Raw genomic sequence first — 21,323 nt, forward strand, 5'->3', positions numbered from 1 at the left:
GATATTAGGAAAGAACTTGACATTGTCAGCATCCAGGAATGCGTTAGCAGAGCTAATCTCAGGTGGTACGGTCACTTAAACAGAATGGGCTAGGAAAGATTAGCCAAACAAGTGTTCTGTGCCAGGTTGGTAGGAAAAAGACCCAGAGGAAGACCAAGATATAGGTGGATTGATATGGTAAAAAGTGCCTTAGAGGATAGATGTATAAATATAAGATCTGACAATGTTGTAGCTTTGACAGGTAACAGATTGATTTTTCAGAAAATTGTAGGTAGGAAGTTAGTAATGATATTATATCATATCCTGTACACTCCTTGAGGGTAAATGTCAGAAATTTGATGATGATGATAAACTAATATAGGTTTTATCCTATAATCTGCTGCTGCATTATTGCACATAAGTAACAAACCAAAATAAAGTTATAAAATCTTTAAAGTAACAAAGTGTACACTTTAAAGTCAATTTTTAAAGGTATTAAACAAGCACAAGTTTAATGGCATCGAACCTAACACAGAATTTCCCAACAAATAAAATACAGGGATTGTAGGCGTACGTTTCTGTGATTTAGCAAGGTTCAAAATAAAGATTTTGGTATTGTGACCACATATTTATTAAGATAAATAAAGATAAACAAACCCAACAAGTTTCGTATGTCATTTGACTTACATCTTCAGGGATTAAACGTAACTAATAGTTTAAACACAAGAAATATGAAATTACTCAAAATAGTCCATTAGATGTTGTTATGGCAGTCTAACTGTTGAAAGAAATTAAAAAATCCGAATGCAGAATCTATACATACGTTAATGAATGCTATGTTTGAACAATGCATTGTCACCCATCTTAGGAATAGGTTGTAGTTGGACTAATTTCCATGCTGCATAACACACCACTAGAATATGAAAGCATCAAAAAGGCAATACAGAATGGGGATCATCTCTGAAGCACACACCTTTAAAACGATTGGAAAAAATCCCATTTGGACCAGGAGTTTTTGTTTTGTTTTGTTTTTTTGCATTTAATTTAGATAAAACTCTTCTGATTTCTTTCTGACAGAAGGAACATTGTGCAATGAGTGTTTGGAATGGTTGGAGAACATTTTCCAGGAGCTACCAAAGAGGAATTAGAGAATAAAAAAGAGGATAGAAGGTTGGCCTTCTCTGTAGGTGATGCTATAGAAACATCCAAGTATAACAGCAATGGAATCAGTGTTGGAGAGAAGTTGCTACTGATAGCTTTGGCAAGTGACCAGAAGGCACAACTATCATTTGGACAGGATGTAAGTTTCCTACCTTTAGCCCTTTCAAAATCCCTTTTGGATGAGCCAATAGTTTTCTTGTAGCTATTCTATACATTAGAATATGCTTGTTTGTTTGTTTTGGATAAAATAAGGCACAAGGACAGCTATGATCACACAATGTCTGTACACAAGGCAATAAATAAGGGGTAGTCTGTGTAGTAAGAAAGGGAAGCATGTAAGGGAAAATGAAGTTTAGGATGAGAACCAGTTGCAAGGTATGCACTAACATTGTACAGGTTATGAATATCACCTGTACAGGATTAATGTATGTTTTGAAGAATTCCCAGCTTAGTTAAGGTTAGAGAATGTAGAGTGGAATGGGTAGTAAATGTTTCCATACCTATGAGGATTACTTCAGTGACACATTTGGTACATGTGTTTGAGTTGAAAACAGTACCCCCTATCAAGGAAATGAGGCATAAAAGTTGCAAAGATCATCCATTTAGCAATTTTATAATGTCATACAATACACAGACAGAAGTGGCTAAGTGCATGTTGCTGATGAGAGAAGAGAGCAATAGTAGGGTGAACTCATGGCTGTATTTTCAATCTGTATGTAGGTTTTCCCCTGCCACGAAAAATAGCAGAGTGCATAGTGAAATCAGTCAACATTTGCTTTTCCTGCTGGTGTGCCTGTGTACATCTGCTTAGTAACTCTTTGTGCCAGTGAAGATAACTTGATAACCAAGGCAAAATATTGGCATAACTTAATTAGTTAAATAAATTTGGTTGTATAATTATTATTTTTTTTATGTTTTCTCCATTAAACATCATCAGTGATAGCTGATGATGTTTAATGGAGAAAACATCAATTAATGGAGAAAAAAAGAAGCAAAGCATGTCTTTTTGGTTAATCAAAACTAAGATCATCAAGGCTTCCAAATAGACTTGCATTCCTCGAACACTGTTGCAACTTGAGCATTATTCCCACCTGTGTTAAAATCAAGCCCAAGTTTAAGTCTCCCAAAGCTCCATATCTGTAATTTCACACTAGTTTTTTCACACTGACAACACTTTTTTCAAGCACTATAGAACAAGCTATTCATAGCACACTCAATGGCAAGCTTTGGACAATTCTCTGGAACATTTCTAATGCTTCAACACAAAAAAGAATTTGAAAAAGTGAAGACCACCACATATTCAAAAATCTGATAATTTAGCCAGGAAGATAAGCCCAATGACCCCTGGAACATATTATAATTAACCAGTTGTCCTTTCAACTCAAGAAATAAACTATCAATGGCCTTAAGTGTAAGCCATAATTATGCGATAACTCGAAGTGAAATACCCAGTCTGCAAATTATGGCAAAAATAGAATGTAGCATTTACAACACCTCCCCCCCCCCACACACACACACATATTACTAATATCTGGCTAGATGTAGCCAACATTTTAAAATCTGCAAAACCTCAAAAAAAAAAGTTTTATCTTATGTGGAACTTGCTACATAGAAAAAAGCTATGCCAAAACCAAAACATTATCATCACCAGAGCAGATAAGGATAAGCTACACTCTAAATATATCAAAAAATGTCAATCTTACTCAGAGATCAATCCACATACAGCCTAATTGACATTTACCCTACTCAAACACAAAAAGACTCAAAAAAATTATTAGATAAAGTTGTATCCTAGTCTTCTAAACTATCCAAAAACTTAATCCATATAATCCCAGATCCATTTATGGGTTGCTTAAAAATAAGCAAACAGAATACACCTGTGAAACTCACAATAGCCGAAGAGCTTTGTCATTACAGGCTACACATCTTCCCATGTTAAAAACTCTATGTACTTCAAATCTTGCTTTTGTCAGATACGATCATCAGGAATACTGGCAACATAGTCAATTTGGTTATAGCCTCCCTATTTACCAATGTATCCCTAAAAGAAAGTAGAGAAATCGTTACACTATCTCTCTATCTCACTGAAATATCTGCCTTATTCACTTTCACTATGCACTCTGGCTAATTCACATGGCAGGGAAAATCTACAAGATTTAAACCACCCATATGAGTTCCGCCTTTCTCTAAACCCCCTGCCAATATTTTCATGGAACATTTGAAAACACAGCCCATACTGCTGCTCCTGGTGAAACGTGCTGATGATACATTCATTTGGCTCCAAGGGAAGGATATGTCAGAAGCATTTTGGCACACTTCAACAGCAGATAATACCCAAGCATCTGTTTCACCATTGAAAAGGAAAATTATCTGTCCTTCCTAGACATTTAGCTGCCCAAATTCCCAAAGGATTCTTTTCTGTCTAAAGAAAACCTATCTGCCGCCTTAGAAAGTAGATCTATCACACCACTCTCAGAAGTATGGTATTTTCAAAACCTTAAATAATAATATAGCCAGAATCATAGCATACTAGCCTCTCTAGTGACTTCAATTGCATTCTTCACGTTTCTAGCCAATGGCTTCAACACAACTCTGACAATCTTCCAAACCTCTCCCCTCTTCATTATGTGAAATCTAGAACACAAAAAATTCACTGCTATCTCTACAAAGAGTCTCAGAAAAAATTGCATGCATCCTTAAATGGTATAACATTCCTTTGGGCCATACAAAAAATTAGTTACCTTGATCCACTCACCTAAAAGATCCGTTTCACCATCTTGATCATTCTGGTGTCCGCAGCATCCCTTACTCTGGCCTTGATCTAAAGGCCTCATCTAAAGACAAGTTGGCCTTGTCTTTAGATGAGGTAACTTCAGTACCATCCAGATCCGAGTATGGTAGAACCCTCGGTGGGCAGAAGTTGTGCACAATGGCCTTGGCAGGGGACCAGAAAGGCAACTGCCATTTGGGCAGAAAGCTAGTTTGCAACATTTGGCCCTTTCGAATTCTGGCTTCAACTTGGTGATGATTCTTTTACAACTGTTGTGGGCTGCAGTATAGGCAGAGTGAGCAACTAGAGTTTTGGTCTTGAGCCATTTGTGGTTACCAGAGAAATTTTCCTTTACAGCATTGCCACATTTTTTTGAAACCAAGACTTGGATAGTAGCTGAGAATTTGGAGTGGAATAAGAAATGAAAGCCTTCATTCCTGTGATGATAATTTCTGTTATTTGGTTGGAGCAGATGTTTGGATCAGAAGAACTGAAGCAGTAGTCGGACCATGGGAAGGAGGAACAGAAGTCACAGAGGTCTTCCCAGTTGGCCCCCTTCTAGTGGCACAGGACATGAGACTGAACTAGTGTGAGAGTTCAGGTGGGTGAAGGTTCTTCAGTGGCAAAAGAGACTTGTATGCGGTTCTGATCTGAGTTGCCAAGAAAACAACTAACAACCACAATATACTTTAAAGAGGATCTTGTTAGAAAGAGATCAAGTGTGTTGGCAAAATGGAGGGGGTTTGTCAGGTATTCTGGTATTCGTGATCTGAGATAGGTCACTGCTGATGGCAAACACATCGGCATTCCTGCCTTCTTGATTGATGAAAGAGAAGGGAAGCCAATATGAGTTGCAGACATTAAAGTCACCAAGAAGAATAACCTCACTATTGAGGTATTTCAACTGCAGAAAGTCGAGCCTTAGAGAGAGATAATTGAAGAGGGGCTGAGTGGTTGACAGAGTTTGGAGAGCAATAGAGAGAACATATGAAAAGGGAAGGTTGATTTGCAAGGGAAATTTTGAGCCAAAGCAGATCAAACAATAGGATTCGAGGATTTGCAGTCTCTGGCATGGAATGCGGATTCTGATAAATGCACAAGTGCTGCCCTTGTGGCAAAAAGAACTATGTAATGTGTAGTTTGGGCAGTTGAGGTGGGCAGTGGCTGTTGAGGTTGTCATTTGGAGTTCTAATAGGAATAGTAGTTCTGGTTCAGATGACTGTAGGTAGTGATGCATGTTGTTTATATTGCTATTTAGGCCACAGATGTTAGTGAAATGGATATGGAAACTTTTTTTTTTGTTAAGAATAAATGTTAGTATGTTGTTGTTTGTTTTTTTTTTAAGATTTTTTTTTGTTGGAGCTTTGTGTTTTTTTTTTAAACTTTTTTTGTGGACAAATTTTTGAGATGTGAAGTAAAATCACATTTCTTTAGTTGTGGTCCACTATATTTGGTGAGGAAGAGTTAAACAAGTGGGGCTTGCAGTGAGAGGTGACAGACTTGCAAACATACCATCCACACAGAAGAAACTCAATTTCTTGTCCATATGTGGCCTCAACAGTTACCCCCCCCCCTCCTGCAGCCACAGTATTTGGTCACCCTCCAGTCACGAACTGGCAAAATAAGTGTTTGCAGGATTTGATGCTAGGTGATTGGGAAGCTTCTAGATTTGTTACAAACCTGTTTCAGTTCCATGTACTAACCAGTAACTGGCCTGCAGAACTGTTTTACTGCTACCCTCAAATGGGGGGGGGGGGGATCAGAGCCCCCTACAGTGAGATTGGTATGTCATTAAGGGTACCACTTTCACTGCACGTGGAAAGAGTTGTGGATGGGTGGGAGGAGAAACCAGAACCCTTGCTGTAGTGACCAAACGTGGCGTCACTTCAGGTCTCTAATGAGCAAGATAGTGGCTGCAGCTACTTTTGGTCACTACAGCAATGGTTCCAGTTTCTTTACCTCCCTACTCTTCCTGCATGCAGTAGCATTATTCAGAATACAACTGCACAAAAATGTAGAAAGAATATAATAAAGAGAAATGTGATCAGTAAACTCATGACCAAAGCACAGGAAAAAAGAGTGGCCAGCATGGTACAGAAGGCAAAATCACTTGGAGGAAATCAGCTGAGCAGGCCAAAGGATATTCCAAAGAGTTCATTAGCTATGTGACAAGTCAAAAGAAGAATGATTATAATACAATTTAATGAATGGTGGATATTAGTGTATGAAGGTGAATGTTAGGGAATGGCAGAAAGGTGACTAAAGCAGAAATAATAACTGAATCACCAAGTTAAAACTTTGCAAACAGTGTTGGTAATGCAGTGACTGATGTGACAGCAACTAATATATGCACAAAACATGGATGTTACAAAATCTGGTTAACCTCTGGATATTACAAAGATGTCAATATCACATTGACATCTTTGTAACATCCAGAGGTGAACTCTATACAATCAATATTTTTTCTTAAATATAATTGCCAAAAAATGTGGAAGGAAAATATCAACAAATAAATCAGAAATTATGGCTTTTAAATGACTATCACCAGTCTATAATAAAATAATGATTGAAAATAAAATTCTAGTCCAACTGATTCAAATATATCTTGAATGTAAATCACTACAGCTTTCTATATAAACGAAGCTGACAGTGATGTCAAATTTTCAAATTTCTTAAAGATAACAGAGATAATAACAATTTTTAAACCTAAAAATTGTTTTAAACCTTTCTTTAAGAGAAAGCATGCTAAAATAAGAGTATAAAGTTCTAGCAAGATCTTACTCTGTGGAAGTGAAATATTGCCCGAAGCAGAGAATTCATATTCCTACACAAAAAAAGCAGCAAAATATATAGACTCCAGTAAAAAAAATAAATAAAAATATAAAATAAAATAAAAATGTAAAGAACTTAAAACAGCTCACTAATAAATAAAATGGTAGTATACAAAAAGAAATGGATGGAACATTAAATGAATAGCTTGAGACTACTCAAGAAGGTATTCAAATAGATGTAGAAGCCAATGATGTCCAAGGAAAAGATTAAGTGCAACTGGAACAGACCACTGGCCTAAAATTTTCAGCAAGATGATCATTCAAGAGGCGTGTCTCTGACCACACAAGCCCTATTAGCAAGATCCAAAGAGAGTGAAAAGAATGCAAGAAATTTCCATTAGAAAGACATGCCAAGACAGAGTAAATTATAGACCACTCATTACTAAACTTACAGGTGGTTATGAAAATATCAGCTAAAAGAAATGAATATCTGAAAATGTGAAAACGTAAGTTTTAACTTATAGTTGTCATTCTACCCCCCCCTCACAAATTGTGTAATTGGGGGGGGGGGGGGATTGTAAATCACAAATTGTAAATTATATAGTTTAGAAAACAGTAAAATGTAAAAAACTTTCAAAACTGTTTTTAATCTTGATAATAATCTTGAATGACTAAAAATTTGTCAACCATTTACAGTTGTACTCACATCATTTTTAAATACCACTGGAGTACTAGGACTTTGCATCTTCTCAAACAAATTGAGATTTTCTTCGACAATACTAGAAACATTTTTCCCGGTCCTGATGTTGGTGTTATTCATAACGCATTTAGTACTTGATGTACTTCCCGCTGAATTTGAAGGAAAATCTAATACAGGTGCATTTCTGCTGGAGTCAAATGGCAAAGAGAACATTCCTGATTCAGGTAAAAAGCCTCCCATTTCACGGCCATTAGTTGCATAGTTTTGTAAATTCAGATTGTCAAAATAAGATTTGATCGTCCGACCTAACGGCCTAATAAAAATAAAGTATATAATAATTAACATGCATAAACATGTCTATAGCATATTAGACAATCAAGGGCATGCAAAGATACACAAGTAAAGTATAATGAAACATTTACAGTTGTATTACTGCAGAGTCTCTATATTTATCTCACACTGTATAGGTCTACACTAATAATTCTCTGTAAATATTTGGTATATCATCATATAGTGGATCACCAGTTAATCATAAATCACAATGCAAAATAGACATACAATTACAACTAAAGCATACAGATGATTCTATGTTTTCCTTCCATTTTACATATTAGGTGGCAAAGTCAAAAGTACGAAAAGGGTGTGTTGAAAAGTTGTGATAATCACCATGAAGGAATTGATATGTCTGACATGTCGTCTTATATATCCTAAAAGAAAAAAATTATTACAATTTGATGAAACATAGGGGTTAAAGAATTTTATGATATGTTCTTTCTTATAGTTACACCCTCTGTCCAAAAAGAAACCGAACTTTTCAAAAATAGAAGAAACTAGTGGCGCCACCTGTTGCATCTTTTTGATGTCGAAAGTGGCATCCTTCATTAGCATTGTGTCAACTGTTTGTTACATTTGCTTAATTAGAAGCCGAGTTATAGTGCCAAGAGTGTGTTTTGACGAATGGTCAATCGTAACGATATTCTCTAGTGCAGTACATGACGAATTCTCTCTCGCTATCAATCGCTTTAAAACTTCAAGATAAAACTCACCATTGACCATTTGCCCAAGGGAATTGAATTCTTTGTGAATAATGCCCTTGGAATCATAGAAACAAATCAGCATTGTCTTTACTTTTGACTTCTCCAAGCAACTTTTTTTTCGGATGCCCCTCTTTGGTGGTCTCTCCTCAGCAATCTGCCGCTTTGTTTTGGGCTCATACAAAAATACCATGTTTCATCACCAGTAACGATCATTTCAATGAAGTTTGAGCCCTAACAAGCGGTTTTAACGAGGTCCTTGCAGTGTTCAATTCGATACATTTTTTTGGTCGCTGGTTAACTTGTTGGGAACAAATCGCGAATTCAATTTACGAAGGCCCCAAACTCTCGGTCAAAATGTGCACAGTTGATTTTGGAATCCCCAATTCATCTTCAATCAATCTCACGGATGATTTCGGGTTTTCTTTGATGAAATGATGCACTTTTTGGATGTGAACTTCGCTCAGTCCGGTTTTTGGACGGGCCTGGCTTTTCGTCGTTTTCACGACCACTTTGAAATCTCTTAAACCACTCATAAACTTGAGTACGGATAAGCATTCATCGGCGTATGCTTTTCGGTAAAACTTTTACCAAGTTTAACACAAAAGTCAATCGCAGCTCTCTGTTTGAAACTCATTTTCCGACCGTTCATCAAAACACACTGTCACTCTTGGTACTATAACTCAGCTTCTAATGAAACAAATGTTGTAAACAGTTGACTCAACACTAATGAAGGTTGCCGCTTTCGACAACAAAAAAGATACAATAGGCGGCACCACTGGTTTCTTCTATTTTCGAAAAGTTCGGTTTCTTTTTGGACAGAGGGTGTATATCAGCTGCTTTAATATCATTTTTGTTCTAGGCAATTATCAGAACTTTTCAGCCCCCCTGTCTTGTATATCAATATCATGTGTGGTTAATGAGAAAGAGTCCACTAGTGTTCCATGGAAAATGGTAGGTTGTTGTACTTGAGGAGAGGTAAATAGAATGTGAATGGATGTTGATCAGCAGCTACATGTTTTTACAGGCTTAGAGGAAAGTGAAACAAACAGTGAAGCCAGTTCGGCAAGCGTTCTGTTGTAAGGATATAAGGAAGAAATAGAATACCTATGTGAACATGAATAAAGTATATGAGAGAGGAGTAACCTATTTCCTAGATGGTACTTTTATGGATAACATGAAATATTTTTAGGAAGGTTTCTGGTGCACCATCCCTAAAGTTACCTGTAGCTTTTTGGAGGCCAAAGAGGTTAGAAGGTAATGTGTTGGTATCAGGAAAGGAGATGGTCAGTCAGTCCAAAAAGAACAATCTGATCCAGTCTGGATATCTAGCTATTATTGAAAGGTAAAAAGAGGTAAAGTGAGATCTTTCTTGTGAGAAAGAAAACAGATGTGCTTGGTAGCATTCCAGTTGCCAGGGTTGTATCTTATCAATGAAGAATGGCTAGTATATCAGCATTTAAGATAGTGGTTACAAAAGATGTTTAAGCATGGAAAACATGGAAAATTTGAGCACTATGTGCTTCAGTCAAATAAAGAGGATAAGAAATGGAGCGTACTGTCCTTAGTAAAAATGAATAAAATCTGTGATCAGTGAAACGTAATTTATGTACAGGAAACAGGATTAGTAAAAGTATGAAGCAGTGAAATATTCTAGCATTGATGGGGGTAAGAGAAATCCATCATGATGAATGACTCAAGTTCCAGAGAAATTATTATTTGTAAATATTAACTATTAGAAAATTATCATTAGTAATTATTTTTGTAATAATTATCATTAATAACAAACAGTTGTTCAAACTCTTCCTTGTGAATATGCTTGTGCATTAATGACACCTGTTAGATTTAGACCAAAATATCTGCATTAACAAGTTATTAATACTAGCATATAAATGTTTGTAATAATCTTCAAACAACCATTTGGTGCCTTAAAATCTTTATGACGAAACTTTTTTTAGCTAATTCCTCTAACTTCTTTTTAGCCCTGGTCCACTCACTGACATGTGCACTTCATTCAGTTGCAGAGAACCACTAATCAAGGACTTCCTCAACATCTGGATCCTTGCCTTTCATGCTTCCATTTACATGAATTTACAGGATGTTCCTGTTGTCATTTGTTAATGTTCATTCCTACCTCAGTTTATCCTGCTGTTGTAGCACATGCAAGTATAGATTTTGCTTACAAAAATTGTGTTACTTGCCAGCCACATAAATGGTGTTGGATGGTATCTATACAAGTAAGAGTAAACGAATCATCAGGAATGATAAAACCTAATCAGTCTGAGAAGTGCATGCCCATTTGTTTGATGAAAGATTACTAATCCTGATGTAGGTTAATACTTTGCTTCTTGTTACACTGCAACACATTACTAATCATCAAAATACAATGTGAATCACATGCTTGCCAACACAGTTAATCAATTTCAAATATTCTATATTACTGATATTATTAGTCCCATCAATGTAATAACAGTTTAAACATATATTTCACCCTACTGAAGAAGTGTAATATAATGCCCACAAAGATTGACACCTTCAACGACATACCAATCTCACTGTATGGGACCCAAACACCCCCCTCCCCATTCGAGAGTACAGCAATAAAAATGGTTCTGCAGGCCAGCTGCTGGTTTATACATGAGACCGAACTAGTTAGTAATGAAACCTGAGGCTTCCCGATCAGCTAGTGTCAAATCCTGCAGCTACATAAATACAATAAATCACAACCAAATAAGTGATTTTACTGCAGATCACAAAAAATTCTCCCACAAAAAAAAAAACAGAATTAATTATTCCTATCAGAACCCCAACTGGCAACCTCAACAAAAATTGTCCACCTCAACTGCCCAAACTATACAATTCTTTCCCCCACAAGTGACACTTATGCATTAATTAGAACTGACATACTATGCTAAAAATTGTGAAATCTCTAATCCTCTCAGTTCGATCTGCTTCGCTCAAAATTTCCCTACTAAATCAACCTACCCTTTTCATATGCTCTATCGCTCTCCAAACTTTGTTAAACACTCCAACTTCTTCAACCATCTCTATAAAGCTCGACTTTCTGCATTCAAAATACCGCAACAGTAAGGTCATCTCCTTCTTGGGGGATCTTTGATGTCCACAATTCATACTGGCTTCCCTTCTCCAGTTTCACCAATTCAAGTAGGAAGGGAAGCCAAAGCATTTGCCATCAGCAATGACCTATCACAGATGTGTACTTTTTCACACTAGACACTACTTCACACCTCGACAGCTGCTAACTCCACACAAATCCAAATCTGCCCAAACCATGAAATATTTCTCCCATATTTAAAGATTGCTCGATTCTATCCAGAAGAGGACAATCTGGCTAATTAATGATTCCTTCAGACATTCAGTTTCTGCCTTGTGCCTCTTTTAATGATACTTTCATGGACGGTGCTCTGCCAAATTTGCTATTATTCCTCCAAAATCATTAGAACAAGAGTCGCTACTAACCAACACCCTTTTACAGTCCATTTTAAAACTCGCTGAACCAACTCCACTGCCTCCTCTTTCATTCCATCTACAGGGTGATCAAAATGAAAGTATTCCTGTTTAAGGCCTTGTGGAGCACCCATCCAATAATCCAAATGCTGCAAAACTTTGCAGGAATACATTGCGCATCATATGGAAGTGATGATATCTGAGGGGTAGAATGTAGTTCCAAAGGAACCAAGAAGTGTTGTAAATGCCAAATGCATGGAATTTTCATATCACACAACTCAGAAGGTGCCAGGAGGATTTAAAAAGATTGACACAGGATTTTTCCCTTCATTCTGGTCGTTAATACCATCCACAGTGATGGAACTAACCTTACCCGAACATACTTTGCTTGTGAAGCTGAACTACTTAAACTGCTATGGCTGCACTCTGTGAATTTCATCATCTTAAATGATGTCATTTAAAAATAGGATCATTGGAAGTTAGACCTGGCAGAGGTCGCAATTGAATAAATTGTTACTGCCATTGTTGAACAGGCTATGAATAATGGTACTGGTTTCTGCAGTGCATGTGCTGTATCAAGACACATGGATGTGCCTTAAAAAAGATTCGGAAATCCTACCTATTGAAGATAACCCTGATACAAGAGTTGTTCCCACTGAAGTTCGAAAGTTGATTGACATTTGCTTTAACATTCCTTGCTCAAGCGAAGTTGGATGCTGCATGGCCGTGGATGGTTTTTGGGAGAGATGAGGCTAACATTCAACTGAACAGAGCTGTGAATACCCACAATTGCCAGGTATGGGCTATGCAAAACCTGCATGCAAACCAACAAATTTCTTTGCAATTATCCAAAGTTACTGTCTGGTGAAAGTTTGCAGCTTCGTTTATCATTGGACTATTCTTCTTTGAGGATGTTCACCAGTCGGGTCCTGTAACCCGAGTCCTGCTCAGTTACTTCCAGGAGGTATTGTGATAAAATAAACAATTTTGTTGTGTCAGTGCTACAGCAGCAGCTGTGCATGAATTCAGTTATTTTCATGAAGGATGGGGACCCCTCCACACATCAGTTGATCCGTATAGGAGGTTCTTCGAGAACATTTCACAGAGGTCAGAGTGATCAGCTGTGCATTTCACCTAATCTAACCCCCCCATCCCCAGTGACTTCTGGATCTGAGGATTTCTCAAATAAAGGGGTTATTAGGATAATCCTGATATGTCAGCAATGAAAGACAGTAAAATCACAACATTAATCGTAGAGACCTGGTTATGCTGTTCAACACACTGTTCAAAGGATGCAGTTTGTGCCATCCTTACACACACACAAAAAAAAAAAAATCACATCTACATTCAGTACATCATACAGCACTCCTGATGGTGAATTTTGGAACTACTCCTCTCCCTCAGATAACACTTCCACATGATGCACAATGTATTCTTGCAAAGTATTGCTGCATTTGGATCATTAGGTGGCACCCAACAAGGCCTTAAACAGAGACATTTTAATTTTGATCACCCTGTATTTCTGTTCTTTAGAATAGTCTCCCACCTCCCATTCTGCCGTCTCTAATGATTACAATCTTCAGCAGTTCAAAAAATTGTGAAGAGATTCCTCCTTTCTTCTGTTTCTCTTGCCCACACACACAGCACTAATGTGCTATAAGTCTTGTCGCTTTGTGTGTAAATAAGATATTACAAAAATAATAATAAAAAAATAGAGATTAAAATTTAAACTGCTCATTTGCAATATATTTGTATTATGACAAGTAATGGACTAGTTTCGAGAAAAACTGTTGATAAGATATTAATAATAATCTAAAATTGATCGTGTAGTGCTATCATTCTAGCCTGAACATCCCTTGAGGATACATGTCAGGAAACTGATGATGAAATCTCCAATATACTGGACAAACTCTCTCAACAGTTCCGATTTCACAGAATGTCTCTCAAAATAAAATGGGGCAATAGTTTGATAAATGACTTATCACCAGAATGCTACACTCCAATAACCGTAATTCAACCATCTTACCAGACCTGAATTATGCAATATAGCCACTATAAAACTTTCGTACATCTATTTCAGCATCAGTAGCATTGCTATTTCTCTCATTTAATAATATCAGTGATTACTCCAGTAATTCAGAATATATTTATTCTCAGTTTTTATATTACCTTTATCACACGATTTCTTTTCCAGTAATCTTTCTTCTATTTCAAAGCTTTTTTTTAATAGCCTCAAGAATATTTTGCCACTGCCGTGATTCCTTTCGTCTTTTTATATTCCTGCTAGTTTCCCCCATGTCTTGTCTTCTTTTATACGTACTTTGTTTTTTTCTTACATTTTTCTCTGTATTCTCTTAGACCATTTGCCAGCTTACTTGCTAGGAACTTTCAATATTCTTTTTTTCTTTTCCAGGACAGCCTCTAACTTGCATCCAACATGAAGTTTTGATTTTACTATCCTTGCAGACAACTTCAACTTGCTCTAGCAATCAATTGATATTTTCTTCAGAATTCAGCAGTAGGACTCTTTGATTTGATTCTTATTTGCAAGCTTTCATTTCTTTAATTTTTAAGTGAAATTTGTGCAGTTCATCCCGCAAATCTTTTCTATTTCAAATGGTGATTGAATCATTTAAAAATAAATGCAATCACCATTTGAAATAGGATGCAATTGGGTTTGAAATGGGATTTGAAATAGGATTACAACCTATTTCGTACAAAAAGTAGGATGTAATATAGGATGCAATCCTATATGAAATAGGATTACATCCTATTGAAAATCTCTTGCACACATCCACTCTCAACAATAATACGGTGAATGAGACCATTCATTTTTCTTGTTTGTTGCAGAAACTCAATTTCCCTCCATGTGAGTTTCTGCATATTTTTATTATTATTACTATAATTATTATTAAGAGAGCGCTCCAGGTAGTCAGGGACTCATTGAGGAGGGCACATATTACACACACACCAACTATCTTTCTGCCTCTTTGGCAAAATGATAGCTGTGTGAATTAGGAATTCACACAGCTATCATTTTCGTCGAAAATTAGTGTCAACATTGCAATTATCTTTTGATTTGTATTTGCAATCTTTGCTACATGGCCCCTGAACTTCAACATGCTATCTACTAACACTTATTCCCTAGCCTGATCAGTTTCTTCTAGCATAATCCCACCACACAATACTGTATGAGTTTACATTTACTGACATTGAAATGACATCCATTTTCCCATGCCAACAATTCCAGCCAATTCAAATATCATTCTGCAAGTACTGCATATCAGTAGCATTCCTGATTACCCTACTTATCTTTGCATCAGCAAAGAGCTTTATGTCACCTCTCAGATCCTTCACAATATCAGTACTGTACAGAATGAATAACAATGGACCAAAGACCGATCCTTTTGGTACACCACTAGTCTTTTTTTTTTTAAATCTTATGGGCAGTTATGGGTAGTTATGGGCAGTACTACCCTTACATTACGTCCGGACATCTCATCCAGACTTGACATATAGGCCTAAGCCTTTACAAGTGTTTTACCCTATGCCTGTTCTAGTTATCATTGTAGTCATTCGCTGGTGGCAATGCCATGCCACCAGTGTGCCCTGTAGGGCTCTCAAGGAAAGAACTTTTATATCCTTCTACATAAGCCAACGCTGTTTTAAATCCATATAACTATCTGCGCTCTATATGGCATGTAAAGAGATGGTGGTTGTGCTTGTAAACCTCGGGGGTTGCCCCACATTCCTCCCATATCTTACTAACTAGCTCTTGGTTATTTTTATAATAATTTACTTTATTATTATGGTTATAGGTTAGTGGGTGCCTTGTTCCCGCCACCTGGGCATCAACAATCCAAATGTCACCATCTCTTTTAATCACTAAGTCTGGCTTACGCAAACCTGCAGAGGTCCTATAATGTGGTTCCACCGCAGTCACCCAACCTTTGTTCTTAAAGCGGTTGTTAAGAATAGAGACCACGGCATCATGTTCGCACGCAGACCCCACGGGTGTGGAAGCAACACTGGGCTATATGAGACAATGTCTCACTGTAGTGGCAGCGAGCCCTACAGTTTGAGTTGTCACTACTCCATTAAGCTGTGCGGGCTCGAGTGGGCAGGGCATTGATTCTCATCCTAATAAGGTCAATATACTCGAATCCAGGGAGGAGTCTGGTGCCATCCCCTACCCAATCATGCTGGAGAAGCACCAAATATGACTCTTTTAAAGAAGCACCATCTACAGAACAGTGCAGCAGAGATGCCCACCTCTTGTGTTCTGTGGGTGCTGACTCAATTAAGGTACCCTGATAATGGGATCAGCCTTTAGCCCACCTAAAGTCTGCTTGTATCAACGGGCTATAGAAAGGGGAAGAAGATAGTTCTAAATTTGCAATTCTGGACAGCTGCAGGCGTGGGCTCAGCCATCCAAGTGATGGAACCCTGAGTCCACCATCCTTCACCCTCGCGTGGAAATATGCAGTAGAGGTGTCGGGCAATAGTCAGAGCCATGATCTGACGGCTGAACGGATAGCCCTGTTCATTCGGGACAGTACTGAGGTATATGTCCTACCAAGCACCAACTTTTGGTAAAAGCGAGATAGGAGATAGTGGGAAAGGAGAAACAGTCTTTGCTGGGGCTTGAAATGAGTTTTCCTCAGAGAAGGGACAGAAGACCTTCCCTTTGGGGGTGAATATGATACAGAGATATCTCCACTCTTCCAGGATGGTCAAAGCATGCAATGGCCTTCTGTGCAGGGGGAAACTATAGTCTCAACCTTAAGCTTCTTGTCATGACCAGGGGGGGGGGAGGACAAGAGCTAAAGTGCAGGACTTCTCTACATTAATAGAAAGGCCTCGAATAGAGAAAAATTCAACTGCCTGGTCAAGGAGTTCCTGCAAGCCTACCTTAGTAGAGGCTACGAGAATTAGATCGTCTGCAAAGGCCATAACATTAAAGAAAGAAGCACCTAGAGAGTAGCCTATATGGTTAGAAGAGAGTGAAGAAACTCATTCTATGACACAATTAAAGAAAAGGGGGAGATAGAGGATCACCCTGGTGAACGCCCTGCACTGCAGGAATAGAAGTCGTATGGGACCCTGTAGTGATAGTGATGGAGCTACCCAAGTATAGCTCCATAACATAGGAAAGAAAGGGGTTCTGGACATCCAGCAATAGACAGTGCTCGAAAGAGAGTAGGAAGCGAGATACTATCAAAGGCCTTTTGGAGGTCCAGCGACACCATATATAGAGGCTTAAGGCAGTGTCGGGAATCAGAGAGAAGAGAAGAAAGAAGAGATATTCTCAGCACAGCCATCTGAAGGGATAAAAACTCTGTCTATAATCATGCTGTACATGTCGCTGAAATTGTGCAACTAAAATTTTATGATAGAGTAAGTATCACAGGGGAGATGGTAATAGGTATAAAGTCGGATGCACAGTTTGAAGTTTCTTTCTTAGGAATGAAGATAGTTCTTGAAGCACATAGGTATGGTGGTATTGCTTTACTGGAGAGGAGAATGTTCAATAAGTCTTGAAGAATCTTCAACGGCACCTTCCGAAGTCTAGAAGCAGGAAAGCCATCAGGACCGGAGGCGGAGAAATTGGATGGAAGAGATGCTTTAATCTCTTGGATGGAGACAGGTTGGTATATCTGAAGGGCAGGAATGGACCTCAATATCATAGGTTGGTCATCATCATCAGGAAAGTGTGGAGATGGAGCAGAAAACACTGTACTCCAGAATTTAACAAAATCATCATGTAAGTCTGCTAGAGATGGAAGAGAAGGGACATTGCTCATTGCTCTCTATTCTTTTTATAGAGGGCCCGCATAGCTGCATAGGCCCTCTTCCTCTGCTTCCTATTTGACAAAGCCATTGTAGACCGAGAAGTAGGCTGATGTTGATGAGGAATCAAGTGTTCAGAGAATTCAGCATGAATGTAGTCATTTAACTGATCTGTGATATCCATTCATAGGTGAGTATGGATGAGAGATTTAAGAATTTGATGGTTATGTTCTGAAAGAGGAGGATCATCAAGAGATGATGTCAGTCTGAGAATCAAAGCCTCTTCTTCAACAGCAGGATGGTGGCTGGAAGATGGAGAGACAGGGACAGGAGATACGGATTAAATCTTACAGACTCACATCCCCAATATACCACTTTTTGATATCTGTCAGCCAGCCATCCTCTTAACCATGCTAATATTTTATAATCTAAACCCATATTCTCCAATTTATTCAGCAGTCTTCCATGCTGTATTTTGTCAAAATCCTTAGCACAATCCAAAAGTATCATGGTATATCCATTCATCTTGTCTAGTTGAAAGGTAACATTATTATAGAATGTGAGCAACATGCAAAAACATGACCTTCAATTAGTGCACCCATGCTGTGCTGTTCATTGCAAAGTAGAGATTCAATGCCAACCAATTACTGAGTGTTAGCCATAATCAATTTTTTCAAAAATTTTCACCACCATCCCTAAGATTGGTCGATAGTTGGATACATCAGTCTTTGCACCAAAAATGTGCAATGAAGATAGCTGCTGTGGAATCTTCCCTGTTCTGAGACTCAAATTATATACGAAGGTGGTCTGAAAAGTTCTCTGCCTCGATCATAGAAGGCAACACTATAGATGTGATTTTTTTTTTTTTCAGTTAGTACATCTGTCATAGGCACCTATGTGAAATTGCAAGTCATTCTATCAAGTAGTTTGTTTTATACAGCTATCTGAAGCAAAAGTGTTGTCTGTATTCCTTGAAATGGATAAAATCGAGTATTGTGCAGCTATAAAATTCTTCGTAAAAGAAGGTTTAACGGCAAAAGAAATTCATTCGAAGTTCGTAAAAGTTTATGGGAACTCTTCTCGTTCATTTTTGACAATTAAGAAATGGGCTGCCGAGTTTAAACATGGCCGTATCAGCCTTGAAGATGATCAACGTGAAGGATGTCCAAAAAGTGTAACAACACCAGAAATCATTGATCAAGTGCGCGATATGGTAATGGATGACCGGAGAGTCAAAGAGCATGAAATTGCTGAGTTTACAGGCAATTCAAAAGAGAGTGTAGGATATATTTTGCATGAAGAATTGCAAATGAAAAAGCTTTGTAAAAGATGGTTGCTGCACTTGCTCATAGCAGATCAAAAACACATTCGCATGAAAATCTCTGAACAGTGCTTGGAGCGTTTTTAACAAGAATAAAACTAATTTTGTGCATCGATTTATTACTATGGATGAGACTTGGATTCATTATTACACACCAGAATCCAAACAGCAGTCAAAACAGTGGACAGAAGCCGGTTGTTCAGCGCCAAAGAAGATAAAGTCAGTTCCATCAGAAGGACAGGTCATGGCATCTGTGTTTTGGGATGCTAAAAGCATTTTGTTTATCTTGAAAAGGACAAAACAATAACCAGGGAATATTATTCCGATCTTTTACCAGACTAGACAAAAAAAATTGTGAGAAAAGACCTGGTTTGCAGAAGAAAAAAAGTCATCTTTCATCATCAGGACAATGCACCTGCCCACAAAGGTGTTTTTTACAATTGGAAAATTAAGGGATTTGCACTACGAATTGTTGGAACATCCACCCTATTCCCCAGATTTGGCTCCGTCTGACTTCTATCTCTTTCCAAAACTAAAACTCTTCCTCATTGGTCAGAGTTTTTCTTGGAATCAAGAGGTGACTGCAGCTGTAGAGGGGTATTTTGCAGATCTTACTGAGAAACACTACAGGGATGGGATAATGGCACTGGAGCATCAATGGAATAAATGCATTAGCCTTAAGGGAGATTATGTTGAAAATTAAAAATAATTTTGAAATTACAAATTTGTTTTTTCATTGTTAGGGTGAGAACTTTTCAGACCACCCTCATATTCTGGTGAAAGGAATAGTCAGTTCAGCTGAACACTCTTTTAGCACCTGTGCTAATATCCCATCAGTCCCTATTGCTGAATTCTTATTCAGTTTGTGCAAATACCTTCTCTTCATACACTAGAGCAGCATCTCCCAAACTATGTTCCATGGAACACCGGTGTTCTGCAGAAAGTGAATAAGTATTACGAGAAAAATTATCAAATTAATATGAGCCTGGAATGGTTTTAAATGCTACAACAAGTTAAAACATGTTTGTAAATCAAGCACTCTTCACTTTGCATGTGGATTGTGCTATTAAGACCAGTGCACACTGGCCTTGATTCAGCCGCTGGCTGACAACCGCACGCAGTTGTCAATGCCTCCGAGCACAAGTGAAGTACAAAGATATCTATTCTAGCAAACATGTGGTCACAAGCAAGGTCAATGTGATGTGCTGCGGCCTGGCATGCCTCTAGTGTGCGCAGTCACATTTTTGTGATGCCATACAGCCTGCTGTGGCGATAGTGTGCGATTGCCTTTACATTGAATACGAGACCGATGATACTCGACTCTAACCAAGGTATTCTACTAAAATTTCGGGATTTGTGAAGTGTTCCGTTGCAGGAAAAGTTTGCGAAATGCTGCACCAGGTTGATAGCTTTCGTGTGTAGAGGCTTAAGTGCTGTGAGGGCATAATGTTGGAGGCTTAATGGATATTTTTCAACACTCAAAAACTTTTTGAGTGTTGAAAAATATTCATTAAGCCTCCAACATGATGATCAGGTTGATAGCTTTTAGCATAACTGGCACTCATTAGTTGAATAACCCCTTCTGCATCTGTCACCCTCACACCATCTGCATTCAGAAAAGTTCTTCTTGCATATTCAATCTCTCTTTCACTTGAAGCATATCAATAAAATTCTCGTGGATTGTCTTTAGAGCCAGTTTCTTTTCATACTAAGACTTAGCTTTCCTTACAACGGTTGTGACTCTTTTGGCCTGCTGCTTATAATTTTCATAACAGACATCATTCACATACAGATGGTATTCCTTCAACCGTTTCTTACAAATTTCTTGCTTAATAAGATTACACATCCATTTGACTCTACTCTATTTATTCTTTGAACTCTCGGGACACATTCTGATATTATATCATTTAAGTATTTTTTAAATTCCCATGCACTGTCAATATTCTCCACATCCAGCAACCAATACCATTCCGTTGAACTCAGTATACATCTCAGCTGGTCATAATTTCCTGCCTTGTAATTTAGCATGTAACCTTTTCTGAATGGAACATTCATAAACTTAGTCAAAAGTACTACCCAAGTGAGTACAGCATGATCACGGTCACCGATTGGAAGCAGAATAGTTACGTCTTTAACTGAAACATTCTCACACTATAATCACATCTAACCCTCTTTGACCTTGAGTTTCTTTTGTCACAAGTTACTTGAGGAAGTTGTCCCACAACAGCTGAATAAATTCGGTTTCATTCTTCTCATTAGATTTTACTGCTATCCAATCAATATTTGGATAATTAATGTCCTTAAATTAAAATTAAAGATAATTAAGATT

At 37.8% G+C, this 21,323-nt stretch overlaps 1 protein-coding gene across 1 annotated transcript in view; it reads right to left on the reverse strand.

The window, feature by feature from the left end:
- The window catches only part of LOC150107855 (uncharacterized), a 271,308-nt gene that overhangs the window by 155,767 nt on the left and 94,218 nt on the right, over positions 1 to 21,323 (reverse strand). Inside the window, exon 5 of the mRNA XM_090415381.1 lies at positions 7,388 to 7,694. Coding sequence (XP_090271507.1) covers positions 7,388 to 7,694 — 307 coding nt within the window. The remainder of the gene's footprint in view (positions 1 to 7,387; positions 7,695 to 21,323) is intronic.

This window comes from Typopeltis vanoorti, chromosome 3, assembly GCF_054136105.1.
Source record: "Typopeltis vanoorti isolate ZY-2024b chromosome 3, IOZ_Tvanoo_1.0, whole genome shotgun sequence".
Taxonomy (NCBI): Eukaryota; Metazoa; Arthropoda; class Arachnida; order Uropygi; family Thelyphonidae; genus Typopeltis; species Typopeltis vanoorti.